The sequence below is a fragment of the Alosa pseudoharengus genome, unplaced genomic scaffold (assembly GCF_046254945.1).
Source record: "Alosa pseudoharengus isolate Yale_2024_CS ecotype anadromous, Long Island Sound unplaced genomic scaffold, YU_APseudo_1.1 YU_APseudo_1.1_scf_4, whole genome shotgun sequence".
NCBI lineage: Eukaryota > Metazoa > Chordata > Actinopteri > Clupeiformes > Clupeidae > Alosa > Alosa pseudoharengus.
Window position 1 is genome coordinate 45,941,183 of NW_027468774.1, and position 20,537 is coordinate 45,961,719.

Genomic DNA, 20,537 nt, shown 5'->3' on the forward strand with positions numbered 1-20,537 from the left:
ACGGCTGACTGTACAGGGGACTGCTTTACACCTTTGTATTCGGTAAGGTCTGCTGTTTATTCTGATATATGGTTTGTCATGTGTTGAACAAAGGGTTTGTGAAGTATTCCACCGAGATGAATGGGTAGGGAGATGGGCGCAGAACCTTCAGTAGAATTTATGATTAAATTGAATTATATTATTTACTTTTCTCACGAACCGTTCGCCACAGCAATTAGCGGCTAAAATCGTTTAAAAGCTGAGAAAAAGCTCTTTCATGTGATGTGATACATGTGATGTCTGTGTGATGAGGAGGCTACTTCGCGAGTAGTTCAACTGAGAAGAATGGGTGATTTAAGACGCACTTTCTTTCTTGCCGTGTGCTGTCACTTTCTCCACTGCGTAAAAGACTAAATTAATTTGCGCTGTGAATGCTAAGATTATTTTGACAGGCCATGGGCTAAATAAAAATTAGTCGCTATTAGTCAGATGCAAAGCAGAATAATATTGAAAGAAGGGGGCACCAAGGCCACCGTGGCCTGTAAACCTCTGATTTTCAAAGGGGCATCACGGCCAACGCAAGGGGCAACGACGGCCATGGCCGTCGTGGCCACCGTTAAATTCCTACCAGAGACGAAGCGGTTGATAAAGCGAGACGATTCATAAGAGGGTAAATTCTGGCACGTTGTGACGTGGGGTTCAAAGCTTTTACGCCCATTTAGGAGTCTAGCGGGAGGTCCAGTGTCTATGTATTCCTATGGGAGAAATGAACATTTTCACGGAATATGGCCAATCCCTTAGTCCTACATTCAGCGATGTAAGTTTTGAACCCATTTTCTAGAAGCCACATGTCTCCCTAACATTCCGACATTGAAATTGTATTTTCCAACTAAACAAATAAAGACAAAAATAGCTTTGTTCGTGATCTGTCACTGTCTCCTCAAAGCTCTGGTGCACAGCCACCTGTTCTCAGAGGCTCTAGACTCAGAAATGGTTGATAAACTAACCTAACATTTTAGGTAAAACCTATATTTTTTGCTAGAACTAGTAGACTACCACAAAGTTGCTGAACATATGTTATTTCAGGTTTGTTTGCAACAATATATAAGTTTAACCAAAGTTCTTAGCTGCTTGCTTGCTAGCGAACATTCCCATTCACTTTCCGTTTACTGTGCTAACGTTAGCTAGCTAGCTAGCTAGCTTGTTTAACGGGGCAAAATGAAATTATTCATTCCGTGTCCGAAAGAGTGTTTCATTGGCATCACACACAAACAATGACTGTAAAATAGTATACAAAATGATATGTATATGTTATTATTGCTTATTCAGAGAAAAGTTTATGTTTTGACACGCCTATTTAGGAGTCCTGAACTAGTGTCATTTCGTTCCATTGGTGAATCGTCTTATGATTCATCTTAGTTATCTATAGAATCTTTGTTCCTACCCTGAAACAGCCTACTCCGATGAATTCTATTTTTTGCCAATATTCTTGTCGCCCTCCCAGAATTCTGAATATCTTTGCTCACACACTGTAGTAACTGCAACGTGAATAATGGCATGTTACACCCAACTCTGCTCAGCTACGAGTAGCCTAGAGAAAGAATCTTATGTGTGTAAGTTCACTCCAAGTTGGCCTACCCCATAAACTGCATGACAGTAGGCTATTTCTATTTATCTATAAAATTACCACATGAGTTTGTTCAACTTTATGAAGCAGAATTACGCAGGCTATTTGCACACATTTTGTTTGCGCAAGAAAGAGAAAATACAGCACATGCTATTTTGGGCTACACTTTGAAACTCGTTCCGGCGCCCCTGCCTTGTTGCCTTTATTTTAATTTTATTTTACCTTTATTTAACCAGGCAGATCATTAAGAACAAGTTCTTATTTACAGTGATGGCCTGACAAATTTTATGATTTCCTTATAACTTTCTTATACTAAATATAATGCAAATGCAAACTGCATTGAAATGCAAACAATGACATGCCCAACCCTGGAAGTGACTGACTCTCTGTCACGTGCGTGCGCGCGCTCTAAGCAGCCTACGTTTCAAATTATGGTAGCCTAAGGTAGCCTAACGTTCAAGTTAGATCTGCTGCATGAAGGAGAGTGAGAGAAAACCCGTGTCCTGCTTTTATATTTGATAAATAAGTCCATCTCATCTCACAGTTCCAATGCATGATCCGAATAATAGTTTCTTGTTAGTCAACTTTGCAAAATACATTCGGGGCTACACTCTAAACATTCGGGGCTGAAGCCCCGGCAAAATCGACTGGCGACGCCCCTGATATAAGATACATAAACTCACGCTATTGTATTATCATATATGTTTGGTAATGGCTCAACTGTCTCTGGGTCATTCCACGTCAGTTCAACCAGGGCCCACGCACTTACTCAAAAAATTCTGAAAAAATTACCAGGTGTACCTATGTTACCCAGGAGACACACTGTAAAATTACTCTTATGTAAGATCAATACTTTCCAAGATACAGCCAGTTTTACAGGAGGAGGGGGGTGTCGATTTTGTTCGTGCTCTTTTTTTTGTCAAAGTTCACAAGCCCACAGCGCAAGAACTAAACCATGTAGGAGGCTCAAATTTTGCATGCTGGTACATAAATAGGAATAGTATGTAGCAAAATCGTCACGTTTGGTCTGGATAATCCTGCATGGTCATAGCTGTCCCTCAAAGTTGATACAAATTTTATTGGAGTTTTTGGCTGGGCTCTGTTTAAGCCTTCAGAAGACATATTTGTACTCAACATAGGCTCTTGATTTATTTTTCTTACTGAGATAAGTAGAAACACTCTCACAACAAGCAATGAACAGAAAATAAATCCCTTCAGGGTCTGAACAGCAGACCTCACAAGTCTGAAAAATCATTTTGGTTATCATTTTCAGAGCACCCAAACACCTTGTGGGAATATACAAAGATTTTTTTAAATATGTTTTTCTTTATTCTCCATGATCTTTTCTTTTTGAAAACACCAATTTGACTTGTCTTATGCAAATCTTTCTTTTTTATTTTCCACCCTGAACATGGGCAAAATGGCTCATTGACATAGGTACACCTGGTAATTTTTTCAGAATTTTTTGAGACCTAAGTGCGTGGGCCCTGGTTGAATTGACGTGGAATGACCCCTCTGATTGTTCTACTGACTTGGAAACTGAATGAGTCATGCATCAAAAATAGTAGTGGCAGAACTCCCACCTGGTGGTTGTTTGGGTCAACTGCAGTTTGTGCCATTTCTGCCGAGAAAATGGGTGCGTGATTCATGCAGAAACCATTCAAACTTAACTGATACCCACTGTAGACAAGCACGCTTAACTGGAGAGGATTCGACTTATAGATTTAAGTCCAAATAAAGAAACCTTCTGAAACATAATATAACAACTGAAGTTATTTTCACTATTGTAGGCTACATTAACATCGGAATTGACATCCACAATGTCATGGATGCATTTGTTTGCATTTCTCTTTAGAAATACGGTCACAGTTCATTGAGCTGAACAAGTGGAAGCACCAGAATGTCTGTGTAGCATGAGAGAATAGCTCTAAACCAGGTCCAGTATTTCCAAAAAAGAGATTTTCCCAGTAGACCTATTTATTGCATATGTTGTTTTTCTGATAGTTGGTTCTGTAAATGTATGTCTGTATGTAATGTCTGTATGTATGTAAATTAAGTCTAAGCAAATTAAATGGAATCACAATGAATTTAAAGGAGAATTCTGGCAATTTTTCACACAGATCTTTGTTTCTCGAGGTCACGAGTAGGCTACTGTCGGTACGGGAAAAAAACATTGGTTTTACCTAGCTCGAGTTGCTGCAGCCAACAGCTAAAGCAGCCACGCAGCTACAGCTCTACATTCTGGGGGCATGAACATGGGGGCTCATGTGAGCGATCTATGTGAAAAATCGCCAGAATTCCACCTCAAGCCACATTGGTTTGCTGTTTACCCATTCCTTGCAAACGCTGCTACTTTCTGTTGCATTTGGTTTCTGTTTGGCTTATGGAGTAGCCACTGTACTTGCTAGGGTGAAATCAGAGCAGGGAAATCTCTTGTCACACAGAAACATAGCTAACGTAGATAACATAGTTGGATAAAAACAACTATGACATATTATGTCTGGATAAAAAGGTTTGCTTAAGATAATCAGCCATCAAGTTCTCTTTGTGTTGTTTTTGTATTTGGAATTGTGTTAACCAACTTTGCCATTTAATTAAAATTTTCCATAACTCGCCTGTTGCCTACTTAATAAACAAATAAAACATTTGGCGTGAGGTCACAGCGTTTGGGTTCGCGCGCTCACAAGGTTTGTGAAAAGTATAGGCTACAGGCTAAAACACTCGAGGTTAGAGCCTGGGCAGACGACAGGATGAAGCATGCAAAGAAAAGTAGTGTGTGGGACCATTTCATCTAAAAGAATGACACAGATGTAAGTTGCAACTTGTGCTACTACTATATTTAAGCACTGTATCACACATCATCTATGATGCATCACTTGAAAACGCGACACCCGCAAGCCTCTTCGAGTGAGAAAGGTAGCCAAAGCAACCTACTGTGTCATCTATGCTAGCTGGTAGGAAATGTGACAAACAGCGCTCAGAGACTATTACCCAAAAGATATGCGGAATGATGAAAAAGACATGCTGCCCATTGACTTTGTAAGCGGTGAGGGATTTCTAGAGCTTACGCAATTAATTAAAGAAAAGAGTTGTTCTGTCCGCTATTAGAAGGTTAGACCTGCCTTGGCCAGTGCGTCTTTTACGCATTCTGAAGGTGCCTGTTTTATCCATATATCCAATCCAACATCCAATATCCATGTTTTATTAGTTTTATCGTGTTGCAGTCTATTAGGCAACATTCCGCATAAGATGGGCTTAGATTTGGAAATACATTACATCTACATTTCAGGAAGTATCATCAATGGTAACAGATAACAGATGATCATCATCTTTCTTTATTATTGTTAACACTACCTCAAACTAAAGTCTTCGGAGCTGTCATTTTATTAAATGAGCCGCGGCAATGTTTCAAATGAACTTCTAACGCTAGACAAACGCCTTTATTTTCAACGCGATCACCTTGTACCCAAACCATTTCGAAACTAAGGAGCCATTTGTCCTCCGATTACATACAAGCTCCTTGGCGCCGCATTTGCGGGACTCATGTTTCACGCTGTAGGGGATTTTAAAAAAAGTGACGTGAGTGGAAGGGCGACGATGCGACAGAGTTGCAAAATTGCAGGCGCGGCTCGAAATGGCTGTTATTTCAAATAGCGTAACATATTTTAAACTAATCAGTTAACCGGTTTAAACCGGCTAATGAGGCTCGTGTGGTCAGTCAAGAAAAATTATAGTCATTCCCTAGTTGGTGTTGTGGATTTATTATCTTGTCAGTGACTTTATATTAGGCTACTTTGTCATTTCAATTGGTAGAACAAAGCTTAAACTGCTTAAAACTGAGCCCTTTATCCATAGATTTTATTCCATAGTAAATCACATTAAATCATCCATAAACACCTTTCTACATTAACTTCTGATCAATTGTACATTTAGAAACACATTGAACCTATGAATTGCTCTTTAAACCGCATAACTTAACTTCAATCACTCGCATATAACCATACAATACAGCCACCCTAGGAGAACACGGGTATGCTGCACAAAATATGCACTAAAATGTACATAGTAGGCAATCTGATCTAATCACATACCTATACTGGGCCTGAAAAAGTTCCTGGACAAAAGAACCAGTTGAAAGCGATGGAGACGGTCCTTCTGAAGAGTCATGTTCTTCCACAGGAGGCTAAAAAAAACAAATAAACGAACATAAGCAAAATTATAACACATACAGAACAAAATTATTCATACTCCTGGCAAATATTGATTGAATGTTAATTTTCTCTTGACCAATATGTTTGTTCTGATTGAAAATGACACTGCCAAATGGCAAACCTTTGTAAGACAATGTGGTAGGAACATGGAAACAAAAACATTGTTTACATTTTTATGAGAAATGTCATGTCCAAAATTATTCATACCCTTTTTAAATAATCAATGGGAACATCTTTATTTGCATTCACAGCTCTCAAAATGGCAATTATCATACCTACCAAGCCTATCCATGTGTCCACAATAATTCTAGACTGAACCTGACCGCACCTTGTGCTCACTTTTTGACGGATTGAGGTCTGGACTCTGGCTGGGCCACTCTACTTACTTACTTACTTACATTACATTTAGCAGACACTTCTTGACCAAAGTGACTTACATATGTCAGCTATATTACAAGGGATCACATTGTCCCCGGAGCAATTTTGGGGTTAAGTGCCTTGTTCAAGGGCACAACGATGGAAGCCGGGGATTGAACCGACAACTTTCAGGCTACTGCACGCTAGCACAGCTCCTTAATCACTACACTACCACCGCCCCACTCTAAACTGTTAATATTGTTTTCTGTTACATTTCTTGCCTTGTTGGCTGTATAGTTGGATCATTGTGTGGTTTAATCAGGGAAGCAAACACTTGTGGTGAAAAAAGAGAGAAACACGACTGATCCCCCCCCCCCCACACACACACACCCCTTGTAAAAAAAAAAAAATCCAGTTTAAGATAGGCCCAGAAATCTATCTATATGGATATATAAAACCATTATCATTGTTATGGTCTTGTTGTTGCACAATTGACACTAAAGCAGTCAGTGAAAACATTCACATCAGTGGACTGCTTTACTAATGAAAAATTGCAAACTATTACAATGATTTCGTTGCATTACTGCATGGTGCTTGCATGACAAATACTTCCAAAAACAACAGTAATTGTAAGGATGCCATTTAGGGGCGTAAATCACAAGTTTCATCACGATTCGATACAATATCGATTTTTTTAAGCCAATTTAAGCCGATTTTCAAAATTTGTAGTGATTCGATGTGTTACTGGGGTCTGTTAGATTTTGGTTAATTTTCATGGATTCAAAAATGCCAAATATTATAGGCTTAATTATAGACCAAATACCAAACATTGACTGTGGAATCAGGTAGGTTACACAGTTTGTTCTCTTTTCCTCCCCTAAAACCTCCTGTCACTAGCTAGATGCTTTTGAATTTAACATTTAGAATATTCTGTAGGCCTGCTGTTCCTTTTATGAGAACAATTTAACTGAACAAGTTTTCATTAGACTATTGAATGCTTTAAATGTGAATGCTATATACTTAATTTACCATTAGCTAAATTAGAGTGGTTCTATACGCAGTTGTCATCTAAATGCAGTATTTTGTAGGCTATTCAAAGCATTTCACGTTCATCGCTCGTGGTGTAGGCCTAGGTCTTGAGTGATCGCTGTCCCTTTACATGTGTGGGACGTTAAATTATGTTTTGACTCGGTGCTGTTTTTGTTGATGGACGGCGCCGTCTTCAATTCAGTTTTCCTACCGTTTTAATAAACGACACATGCGCAATTGCGTGGTTAAAGTAAGGAATTGTTTTCACTTGTTTTCTTGCAATTCCCACATAACGTTATATACTAGGCCTAGGTTACATTAAAAAAATGTTTTGTTGGTTACTGTCTACTTCGAACTTCCGTTACTGACAGGTGGAATCATTTTATTATTGTATGTTCTGGATGATCATGGCAGCGCCGCAACCTGGTTCCATTGTCTGAGAAACACCCAAAACGAATACATTTCTATTAGGGCTGTCAAAATAATTGATTAATTTTGATTAATTAATTTGAGAAAAAATAGTTGATTAAAAAAAATAACGCAGATTAATCGATTCCGTATGACCTTTGACCCCGAGCCGTTCTAGTCAGTAACCTTTAGACTGTAAAATGAAGGAGAGAGAAGAAAATGTGCTGCCTAGATCATTGATAGGAACATTTACTTTTAAAAAACGGCCTGATGGTGTTGATAAAAATAAAGTGTTGATTAAAATAAAGTCCTATGCAATGTCTGCAGCAAGGAATTTGCATATCACCGGAGTTCGTCAACTCTAAAGGCGCACATCAATGCAAAGAAATAGTGTTGACATTGAGGGGAGTGTTAATTTATTTTCATTGTGTCCCCTAGGTTATTATCTGTGGCCTGAAATGCCTTGTATGTGAAAAAAAAACTCTTGACATTCTCGAAGCACTTTTGAATTTATTTCCTCAGCATATTAGGTCATATCATAGATTATTATGGCAATTATTTGAATAGTGAAAATAATAATAAAAGAGTTTTTGAACTTTAATGTCACTAATGCTGATTATTCAATGATTTATTTGAATTTAAATATTTAAATACTTTCACAGCAAAAATATGTGATTAATTAATCACAGAGTATGTAATTAATTCGATTATTTTTTTTAATCGATTGACAGCCCTAATTTCTATAGCTATTCTCCACATTATGGATGGACATAAATTTGGACATACATTTTTCATTTCTATAGCTTTTCTTCACTGTGGGTATGGTGTTTTGGTGGTTGAAATGTTCACCCCATCCCAAAATGGACCACTTGGTCATCATGGATGCTGATTATGGATCACACTTCTCAAAACATACACAACTCAGCTAAACCTTTATAAGGGCATACCTGGACAAAGAATTTAGCTTGTGCTGGATTTTGTTTGACCCAGGGACATGGGCCGAGTTTGGCATAAAAAAGACCCCAATGACACCATGTCTATTTCAAGTGTGGGGGTGCAGCGGACTTCAAAGCGAACCGCACCAAGGCCACCACCTGAGGTGTTAGATGGGTCTAAGTTCGGTTGCCGTGTTCACATATGCCCAAAAAATGCTGAGCCATCGATCTGAGTTTGTTTAGAAGTCTGAAAGGGACCAAGTGTGAAAACATCCTAAGTCATCTTAAAAAGCAATTGAGGAAGTAAATTGGAATGAGCACCTTGTAGAGCAATGTATAGAGGATAAGTGTAAATCATTCATGGCTAAACTTCACAGCATCATACATGGTTTTATGAGAAAAGTAAAGTCCAAACCTGGACAAAGAAACTATCTACCATGGTTAAATGATAAACCCAGAATATGAGCCGCGCCCATAGGAAGCAGGGATGGTGGGTGTGTTGGACATTTTTTTTATTAGCAGCCCTAATCTTGACTAATCGTTTTTTCATTTGAATGTTTTAAACTAGAATTCTTACTAGCACAAATTTTACCTTAATAGAGGGTCCACCACTGGACTGAACAATGTTGTTGAGGTCTTCATGTACTCGGTCAAGAAGCCACAAAAGGAACTCCTGGGCATCATGCTGAGCGTTGCCCCTGTATTGCATGGCATTCTTGGAGACAGCACTCTGACAGGAGGGAAAAAAAATATTATTTTTTTTTTCAAATGTACACAGGGGAAATGTTACATTCCTAGTGCTATAGCAGGGCTCCAGACTGCCACCACATGCTTGCATTTTGCGACCGTGTTACCAAGAAATATCGGCTATAGGATCCTCCTGCAGAAGTTATCATGAACTTCACTGGCTAACACACTTTACTTGAGCTGCAGGCTGTGAGCACAAGGCAAATGCAAGATACAGCTTCAGTCCAAAGAGTAACAGCCTTTTTCAATGACCAACAAAGCATAAGTGTACTTTTACCTACTTTAGTTGCCAGCCTCCCTCTTTCAGTTTAGCTATCCATCTACCTAATCTCTCGCCATAGTAGCCTACCACTAAAAGGAGCCACACCCCTTTTTTAACAATAATGTTTTGTTGACTTAGTTTTTTGCTGCTGTACATGCAATACAATGCAATAACAGTCCTTTATTAGGTGGTCTCCCTTATTTCCTGTTTATTTATCTGCTTTGTGTAGGCTAGACTCACAAATACATTACAACAGAACAAAGAAAGGGAAAATGTCTCCGAACCACTGTTTGTTGCAACTGCACTATTCTAACTTAATTAAAATGTACGCACCCTTGTAATCAGGAGAACTTGCCCTTTAAAATGGTATACATTATATTTTGAGTGAAACAAGAAGTTGAGTTGAAACAAGTTTGAATGTAAACAATACTATCAAAATTAAACCTCAAAAACACAAAAACATCAATTTGTCAAGATAAATTATTAACCTAATATCTATAGTATAGTGCATGAGAGATAGACAATTTTGTGTTCTCCTCAGTGGAAAAAAACAGAATCTAATTATCATCTCTAATTAACCTGGTTAAGAAGTTATGAAAAATTTACTCATAACTGCAAGTTGCAGGAACGAGTAAATTGACATTTGACATCTGACTCAAAAATGTAACAGAAATAAGATGATTTACCATCTAAGTAAGATGCAAAGCTAAATATGGTAGGTCTTACTTTTCTCTGCATAATCAGCATAACATAGCACAACATGGCCAGTGTTGGGAGTAACGCATTACAAAGTAATGTGTTACTGTAATTCCACTACTTTTAGTGGTAACGAGCATGTAACAAAGTATTTTTGTAAATCAAGTAATGCAATTGCAATTACTAAAATTTCGTTGCAATTACAATTACTGAAATTGAGTTTGTTACTTGTGTTACTCTGTTGATCTTGAATGAACGACTGCGATTGTGTTTCATGTTTCGATTGCAGATGCATTCTTTACAGCAGCCTCCTCATATTCCTCCTTATTTCGGATTTAAAACATGCATGAGTGCATTAGGCTACAATTTAAATGGACATCTTAAACGCCTTTTCCCTTTCGTTTCCATCTCGTAAGCCCCACTACAGTTGTTTATCTCTGTGCTCTTTTTCGCCTATTCCGTAAAAGCCTTGTTATATCAATTTCACATTCTTACAACATAGCCACAACAAAACACCAATAGGCATATACAGCCTTGGCACAGGCAAGCACATGTTTAACTCGAGAGGAAAATGCGAATTTCACTTACCAAATAAAGAAACCGCCACAAATAGCCTACTGAGACTTGAGTTATTTGCACTGGTATGTTTACATCAGAATTGATGTCCATGGTGTTATGGATTCATTTGTCTGCAACGGAACATACAACTTCTCTCTGGAACACCTTATTTAGCTGAAGAGTAACAACAGGTTGAGCACCGAAACCTTCTGCATAGTGTGCAACAATATCCCCAAACCATCGGATGCGCATTAGAACTTATTTCGGTAGCTCAGTCACTTGTGCAGCAAGGCTTTTCCCAAACTGATGTCCATCGTGATGGTTGACAGACATCATGATGGAAAGCAACCATCGTGATGCCACGTCCCCACATGCCAGGCACTAATTCCTGCTGTAGGCTAAAACATAAAAAAAACTTTTCCTGGAAATTAAATTGAGCTGATGCCTATAGGTACTTTAGAGGCTGTCAGCCAAACAGTGCAAAAACAAAAGACTTATTTAGTCTACATTACATTACATTACATTTGGCTGACGCATTTTTAACCAAACATGGTAACAGTTTAAGTTTTAAAGCAATTCTCTCAACAATTTTAGGACAAAAACGGTAGAACAGTAAGAATAAGTGCATCAGTGAGTGCTGTTTTTAAATAGTTGAGTGTCAGTTCAAGACAGGTGGTAAGTGCTAGGATCAGCAAGACTTGTTGTAAGTAGTGCTATGAGAGGAGATGTTCTCTGAAGAGCTGGGTCTTCAGGAGTTTTTTTGAAAATGAAGAGGGATGTCCCTGCCCTTGTAGGAACTGGCAGTGTGTTCCACTAACGAGGAACAACAGATGAGAGTTTGGATTGGCCTGAGCGTACCGGTGGTAAAGCTTTTGATTTCTATGGTCGCTATACTGTATGTATTTGCGAGTAAGGCCAATTATGTGTTGACAAAACTAGCGAACTAGTTGTATTCAGAATCATAGTCATTGGGGTATGTTTAGCCCCGTTATCTAGCAGTCAAGTAGTTTAGTGTTTTGCCACCATTGTCGGGATCGCTTATTTTCTTTGTTCTTTGTTTATTAATGGGATGCATTTTAACTGGGGATAAACAATTAGCACGTTATCACAAGCAGGTAGTTTACCTTATTTGCTTAAGATGTGACTCTGATTCAATAAAGAGATCTGCACAAACAGATTGTGTTGACGTGTCCATAATAAGATAACAAAATCTAACCATATTTTGAGGATTAATTGAAGACAGAGCTGATCCAAGTTCGTAACTTGAGTGGCTAGCCTGTTAAGCAGCTCATGTTGGGGCATAAAAATTTTTTTTATTGGGTTCCGGTTTCCGACCGACCCTGTCAATTTATGTGCGACCCAAATTTATTTTATGAGCTTGGGGAAGAAATAACACTAAATAGTCTAGGCTACATTAAATAAATCCACAAATAAAAGGCGAACTATTACATTAATTACCCCTTGCGTTATGTATAGGGATGAGCGTATTCTCTCTTTTACAAAGTAGCCTATGCACAGCTGTTCACGAAGACGATTGTTTTCGTCACTTACCAAGGCACTCGCAATTTTGTCCAAACACCGCAACTTTTTCGCAAATTTGACCAATCATCGTAGTTTCACCGTGACATTTCACCTACCACAACAGTCCCTCGCGCAGAATATTGAGCCAGATGGCACACTTAGTTCTGCACATTCTGTATGACACCAAAGACTGCCCTAACGTGTTCGTTCCTCTGCAGTTTTGATGACAATAAATAGAAGGCTAACGTTAATGATCTGCTTACTTGCATCTCTCAACCTGGTGTTGCTAACCCTAGGCTATGAAAGTAAGTTAATTAAGGCCTACTTGGTTTACTGACATTTGAGTAGGCTACCCAACCCATTGGCAAACGTTTACCTGGATATGTCCTTTTAGCTTATGTCATGTTTGCTAGCTTGTGGGCTTAGTTTAAGTAGTGCTACCAAAATCATAGAAATTAATAAAATTTCAAGACATTTACCTCTTCTATGATCCAAGAATGATTTCATTCGAGTTGTTTTTTTTAACATTTATTTTAACTAATGACATAGAAGACATTCCCAATTGCATCCACATATCGTAATGCACTATGCAAAAAGTGATTTACACTCGTAGCCGAACACAGTGAGATGCAAGCCTTCCAATCCACTCAGAAATGTAATTAGGCTACTCTCACGTCCTTAAAGGGGCAGGCAGTCAATTAGACGTACACCACCAATGTAATGACATTAAACAGAAGTGTAGTCAAATAGTTTAAATCAATATGAAATTACTAGATACTTACTTGGCTATTAGTAATTATGCAGGCCACAGACTATGAATTATTAAAAAGATATGAACTTAATATGAATTACAAAATATATGAATGTATTGAAACATATGACATGATGCCATCTCTTTAGGTGACTGTCTTTTTTGGACAGTTCTACGAAAGGTTATACTGCTTTGTGAATTACCTCAGTCAAAGCATTTTCACAAATAAAGTAGGCCTACTTTGACTTTCTGTAATCCTTACTGTTTACCTTTGATTATCCTTTTTTAATAAGCATCAAGATTATCAGTGTGATTTTGGTCTTACTAACCTTAATTGCCCTAAATTTTAAAAAAAAAAAATCGCAACTATTTTTGCAATTTTCACTTCCTCCCGCAATTTCTCCACAAGAAACAGCTAAAAACACCACAACTTCCATCCAGGCATTTTAGGTCGCAACAGTCTCAAAAAACCTCGTGAAATCCTGGAGGGACTGATTTTCTACCTATCCCTTACTGCCACTTGGGGAGAAAAAAAAAAAAAAAAAAATCCCTACCGACCCATGGCCTCAACTGACAACCAACAGGAACCAAACCTTTTTTTTTTTTATGCCTGGGGGGGTAGAGAGATAGCCTCGCTTCAGTAGGCCTATACTTATTATTTTGAATGGCTGCTTTAGAGTGTGTTATTAGGAAGAGTTCAAATTAAAATATACAAGTGTATTGAAAAGAAACCACTAGATCTATCCCGAGATTAAACCATACCACGCACAACATATCTGCATGGCAGGCAGACACTATCAAGTGCACCACTGCTGCTACGTGATTTGTCTTGCACTAAACTTCATCAGTGCCCGCTGGTTACTGTTATACTTAATTTAAATGTGGGCAATGTAGTAGGCCTAATATTGGTGATTTCGATCTTTAGAAGGCATTAGGCTATCGTCCAGCCATCAAGATAATGCATCGCAGTAGGCTATTGTTGCGTTTTTGGAAAAATGTATCGTTAGCTTATTTCTGTGAACAGTCTTCTATCCCAAGTTAAACATGGCAAGGTAGCCTGTGCCTAAAAGCTGAAAGCATTCTGGTTGTGTGTAAGGCGATACGTGATTGAAGGTGTAGCCTTTGTTAGCGCGTCTTCCAATTGTATGAGTGTGCGAGTTAGTTACTGCAAGGTAGGTAAAGTGTATTCTTTTTTGCGTAGGCTTAATGTTGTCCATTGTTGTTTCAACAATGGAAACCAGGTTTAGTTATGTTTTTGTGTGTAATTATGAACACAAATAAAGGGAACATTTTCGTACAAACATTTCACAAGGTCAGGATATCGGATGTCACTTCTACAAGTACCTCAGGCATATATTTGAACCTTTTTGAGCTCTTTAGTTATTTTGATACTTACGCTACTCGCAAAAGAAGCATTATAGCATTCGCATAACCGGCGTATTGTCATACAGAATCGACACTAGAAATGTCAAAATTGACCGAGGTTGACCGAGGTCCTCCGAAGTCCTCATTGTGAAATAGTAAAAGGGGGCGGGGCTTGGGATCGGTCATTGCGAAGATAAGAATGACTGACAACTTTTACAGGAAACAAGATTTTAAAGAAGCACTATGCAACAATTTCAGCAAAAATGACCTTAATTATGCAGATTCAGAGTCGTTCTGATGGTTCCACAACACTGGGTGCTTGGTGGGTGGGTGGGTGCTTTGTCTCCCCCTATCGCTTCTCCGCAGAAAAACCAAATATGCAACTTTCTGTTCCTGGTCCGAAGAAAACCGGATGTGACTTAGCGGAAGTATCCAATAGCGCCTCGAAAATGTAGTCAGATTGTAGTTTCGAAGAAGACTGCAAAACGGACACCGACTTGGCTTTGTTGCTGTTGAAATTGTAAGTAGCCTACCCTTGTGTGAACTTCGTTTTTGTAATGTGGTTTGATAGTCTCTCGAACAATGTGTTTGCTCGACCGTTTTATAGTGAGCCCTGTATGTGTTTAGCTTGGTTTCTTAATGGCTAGCTCGCTAGGTAGTGGGGGGTTAGCATAGCAGTCACTTGCTACCGAAGCTGCAGGGGGAGCTGTGTCGTGAAAAATGCGAGCCCAAATCCAGCGAAAACCCAGAAACAGCGAAGGAATAACCAGACCTACATAGTTCTTCTTTAAAGAACATCAGTGCCTACATTATTTTTAGTCCGTTCTATAAACATTGCCAAATGTAGGTCCCTAGGCCAATTTATTTATTTGTGAATCCACCTGTAGCTAATCCAAATATGCCCATGGTGACCTATCTGACTGCATACTGCCCAATACTACTACTAAAACTGTGAATTTTCTCTTCCACAAAACCCAACATAGTGTAATCAATGATATTTATATTTATTTGAAATATCTGCACCAAGTTTGGACTTCATACATCAAAGCCTTGCTGAGAGCTCACTTCCTGTTGATTGGCTGTATTGTGTTAACGCTTTTGAATATCGAAAACGCCTATAACTATAACTCATAGATAGACGACTAGAGTTTCCGGTTCCGGTCGGCGTGCTCCGTATGTAACTACCTAAACTTCCAAACTTATCTATCTTAAAATCTCCTTGTTACCATCTACTTTCTACGGATTTACTGGCTACTGATTATATCTCGTGAACAAACTGTTGCATAAACTGTTGTTGCTCGAGGCTTTGGATTATCGGACTCTATAACCTTGATCGCCAAACTTTTCTGTCAAACGTTAACGTGAAACGATTAAGCCAGCATCAAGGGCTGAAAATAATACTGGGCCAAGGAAACGCTATCTGGAAGAAGAAAGCATCAAATTCCTTCTAACATCTCTCAAAACTGGTGACTCAATATAAAAGTGAGATTTTCTCAGATTACTTACCCGCTACCTGTGTTCGAGTTATCAAGGAACTGCACGATATCGCTGTTGCTAGCCAACTAGCAAACAAACGTTTAAAAGAAAGTTGACACCGACGAGCCCTCGCCGCGACACGATGCCTCCCCTCAGCTGTGCACCAGGCTGCGACTCATGCGTCCTTCTCAGCGAAAAGATAGTGGAACTCGAAGCCAGAATAGCGACCCTCCATCAGATTGAGAAGGATGAACAGTTCCTCGACACCATTCTCTCCGACAACGTTACCTCTCTTACACACACTAATGCCAGATGCCCTGATTTCACTCTGTCCTCCAATACTTTAACCATGCCATGCACTAATGCAACTTCTGTCCCTGTTGCCTCTCCCCGGCCTCTGCTGAGAACCAAGCCTGCTCTGCTGGCCAGCTCCACTCCACATCAGCCTGAGCCATGGCGTAGAAGCAAGCATCACAAGCACGGCAGACGGTCCGGACGGCACTCAGGCCCAGCCCAACCTATACGACTGGAAAACCGCTACGCCATTCTGACCGAGGATGAGGAGCCCCTCCTGCCCCGAGACAACCATCCTGGTCCCTCCTCAAAGTCGGCGCCCCCCCGACCCCCACCTCCCCGGACCTCATCAAACTCCACCCTGGTCATCGGCAGTTCCATGGTTAGAGACCTCTGCATTCCCCCATCATGTAGCGGTCCCTCCAAGGTCTACTGCTTCCCTGGTGCCAAGGTCCTTGACATCCAGCAGAAACTCCCAAGCATCCTGGCCTGCCACACCAAGGTCAACAACATCATCGTACACGTGGGCACAAACGACATCAGAGATAAACAGTCAGTAGCACTGCAGGAAAACTACAAAACTCTCATCACCACCCTGATGGGCACAGAAAAACGCTTTGTCATCTCTGGGCCTCTCCCTACCTACAGAAAAGGTGCTGAGAGATGGTCCAGACTGTTCGATCTCCACACCTGGCTCAAACGCTACTGCGCTTCCCTAAGCATCCCCTATGTCAACAACTGGGGCTTGTTCTGGGAGAGGCCCAGTATGCTGAAGCGTGATGGTCTCCACCCAAACCAACATGGAGCCAGGCTACTCTCTGACAACATAGCGTCCACACTGAGGCATTGACATTCTGTAGAAAATATTACAGATTCACGCCCCCCAGGTATTGATTCGAATGGCATTATACATGTGGATGGGTCTGAGAATGTTTTCTGCAGGGTAACATACAATACTACTACCATAGATCAAGCTGCTTCATGCAATAGCATGACTTATGCTTATAGTTCTATTCCAACGTTGATTTCTACCAAACGTATAGTAAAAAGAAAAGACAAATTTAAAACTAGAAACCTAACAAATATTCTTTCCATACCTCAGCATATTCCTCAAAAGCCAGAGGCATTTTCAGCTAACATGGGTTTACTGAATATAGGTGCACATACTACCAAAACTTTTGCAATCAATGATTTTATTAGTGAAAAACAATTGGATTTTCTGTTTCTTGTTGAAACCTGGCTGACTTCAGACAGCAAAGCTGTTCTTGTTGAAACTTGTCCCCCAAATTATAATTTCTTCCACTCAATTAGACAAGGCAAACGAGGTGGTGGAATTGCCTCCATTCTCTCAAACAAATATAGTTGCACTAGAGTCAATTTTGGTGAATTGCTTCCTTTGAGTACATTGCCCTCACTCTGAAGGCTGACCCAGCTGTACTTCTATTAACCTTATACCGCCCTCCTAAACTATGGGCTGGCTTTCTCAACCAGTTTTCTGAACTTATGTCGCTCATCATCACTAGCTATGATCGGATAATTGTAAATGGCGACTTTAATATTCATGTCAATAAGACAACTGATGCTAAAGCCAGTAAGTTCCTTAATGTGTTGGACAGTTTAGAGCTAAAGCAGCATGTTACAGGACCCACCCACAACCTTGGCAACACCCTCGATCTAGTCATTTCTAAAGGGATAGAAGTCACAGACTTATCAGTAAATGATATAATTATGTCTGATCATTATTGTGTATCTTTTAATATAGTACTACATACTCCAAAAATTCATACCGAAATTGCAATCAAATCGCGACTCTTGGACATTAGAGCAGAACAGCAGTTCATAGCTCTTATAGACTCCATAAATTTAGATATTTTACATCATCCCATTGATCAAATGGTAGAGGCTCTCAATCATGAATTAGGCGCTATGCTTGATAGAGTGGCACCCTTAAAGACTAAAAAAAGGCCCTGTAGCAAACTGACACCTTGGATGAACGAAAATATCCATGATCTAAAAAGATCATGTAGAAAAGCTGAGAGAACATTGAGAAAAACTAAGTTACAGGTTCACCGTGCCATTCTAAAAGAAAAAATAGCAAATTATAATAGAGCTATTCGGAATGAGAGAAGGAACCACTTCTCTAAGGTAATTGCTGAAAACAGTGGAAACTCTAGGGTGTTGTTCTCTACCATTGATAGGCTATTGCATCAAACATCTTTTGATACACTCAGTCAGGCATCCTCTCTAAGATGCGAAGAATTTGCAGACTTCTTCAAAAACAAAGTAATTTCTATAAAGGAGGCTATTGGTAACACAAGTAATATGTTTGATAGTACACCCAAAAACAGCCCCCCAAAATGAAGGTCCAATCTGAGCTTGGTAAAATTATAACTCAAACCGGCTCCTCAACATGTGTTTTAGATCCAATCCCTACTAGATTCCTCAAAAAAGTATATGATAGCTTAGCTCCCTTTATTCTTAAGGTAATAAATACCTCATTAGAAACAGGTATATTTCCAACTGCTTTTAAAACCGCTGTTGTGAAACCTTTACTTAAAAAGTCAAATCTTGACCATACCAATCAGAGCAACTACAGGCCTATATCAAATCTACCGTTCCTGAGCAAAGTACTTGAAAAAGTTGTTTGTGATCAGTTAAATACCTTCCTCAACGAAAACAGTATCCTTGAAAAATTCCAATCAGGTTTTAGATCAAATCACAGCACAGAAACGGCTCTAGTAAAAATAGTCAGACATGATCTCAGACTGGCTACTGACTCAAACAAAGTCTCAATCCTTATTCTTCTGGATTTGAGTGCGGCATTTGACACCATTGATCATAGCATCCTAATTCACCGCCTTGCAAAGTGGGTGGGTCTCTCTGATAATGCTCTAAACTGGTTTCAAACCTACATTACTGGCAGAGATTTTTATATCAGTCTAGGAGATCATGTATCTGAAAAACATGACTTGCCTTTTGGTGTGGCCCAGGGGAGCTGCCATGGTCCCCTGCTATTTTCCCTATATATGCTTCCATTGGGAAACGTCATAAGTCAGCATAATGTAAACTTCCATAGCTACGCAGATGATACCCAATTGTATATTTCTGTGGAGCTAACTAACCCAGATGGCCTTTGCTCCCTCACTGCATGCCTAACCTCCATTAATCAGTGGATGAGCAAACATTTTCTGAAACTAAATGATGACAAAACAGAGGTACTTTTGGTGGGACCAAAACTAAAGAGAGATATTGTTCTTAGTAATCTGGGGAACTTGGCACACCAGGTCAAACCAAAATTAACAAGCCTCGGTGTCATCTTAGATGCAGAGTTAAGTTTTAAGCCCCATATCAGTAAAGTTACTCAAACAGCCTATTTCCACTTGAGAAACATTGCCAAAGTGCGGCCCTTTTTAACTCAACAAGATGCAGAAAAACTAATTCACGCCTTTATCACTAGCAGGTTAGACTACTGCAATGCACTTTTCACTGGTCTTCCCAAAAAACATCTAAAGAAATTGGATTCACCCCTGTGTTGGCTGAACTGCACTGGCTCCCTATTTCCTATAGAATTGATTTTAAGGTTATGTTAATTACTTACAAAGCTCTGAATGGCATAGCACCTTCATATATCTCTGAGCTTTTAATATCTTATCAACCACAAAGGAAACTTAGATCATCCAATTCTAATCTTTTAATCGTACCCAAAGTGCTCCACAAACAAAGTGGAGAAGCTGCTTTTATCCATTATGCCCCCAAACTATGGAACACCCTGCCTCTGTACATCAAGCAGGCGAGTTCAGTAAATATTTTTAAAAAAGATCTGAAAACATACCTGTACAGGAAAGCTTTTAGTTAACTCGTCTTATCCTGTAGACTACTTTTTCAGATTATTCTACATCTGTTGCTATTGGAGGGCGCAGCCAGCCAGAAGCAGATGGGCTCCCCCTATTAAGTCAGGTTCTGCTCAAGGTTTCTTCCTGGAATATGGGAGTTTTTCCTTGCCACAGTTGCCATATGGCGTGCTTGTGGGGGGTAAGAGGGTTAAGGCTGCCAGTCTTATGATATGTCATTTTCTATATTTTTGATATGTTGCTGAGTGGATCATAAACGGCCCCAGCAATGAAGAAATGTGATTGATAATGACTGACTGACTATTATTTTGTTACATGCTTCAAATGTAAAGCACTTAGAGCTGCATTCTGTGTATGAAAGGTGCTATACAAATAAAGCTTATTATTATTATTATTATTATTATTATTATTATTATTACCTTTTGTCAGGCATGGTCTGAAAATCATCTGTGCCAAGTTTCGTGAAAATC

At 39.4% G+C, this 20,537-nt stretch overlaps 1 protein-coding gene across 1 annotated transcript in view; it reads right to left on the bottom strand.

Moving 5' to 3' along the window:
* Nucleotides 1–20,537, bottom strand: part of usp31 (ubiquitin specific peptidase 31) — a 300,296-nt gene that overhangs the window by 258,411 nt on the left and 21,348 nt on the right. The window contains exons 2-3 of the mRNA XM_076266583.1: nt 9,139–9,276; nt 5,698–5,789 (exon numbers count right to left, since the gene is read on the bottom strand). Coding sequence (XP_076122698.1) covers nt 5,698–5,789; nt 9,139–9,276 — 230 coding nt within the window. The remainder of the gene's footprint in view (nt 1–5,697; nt 5,790–9,138; nt 9,277–20,537) is intronic.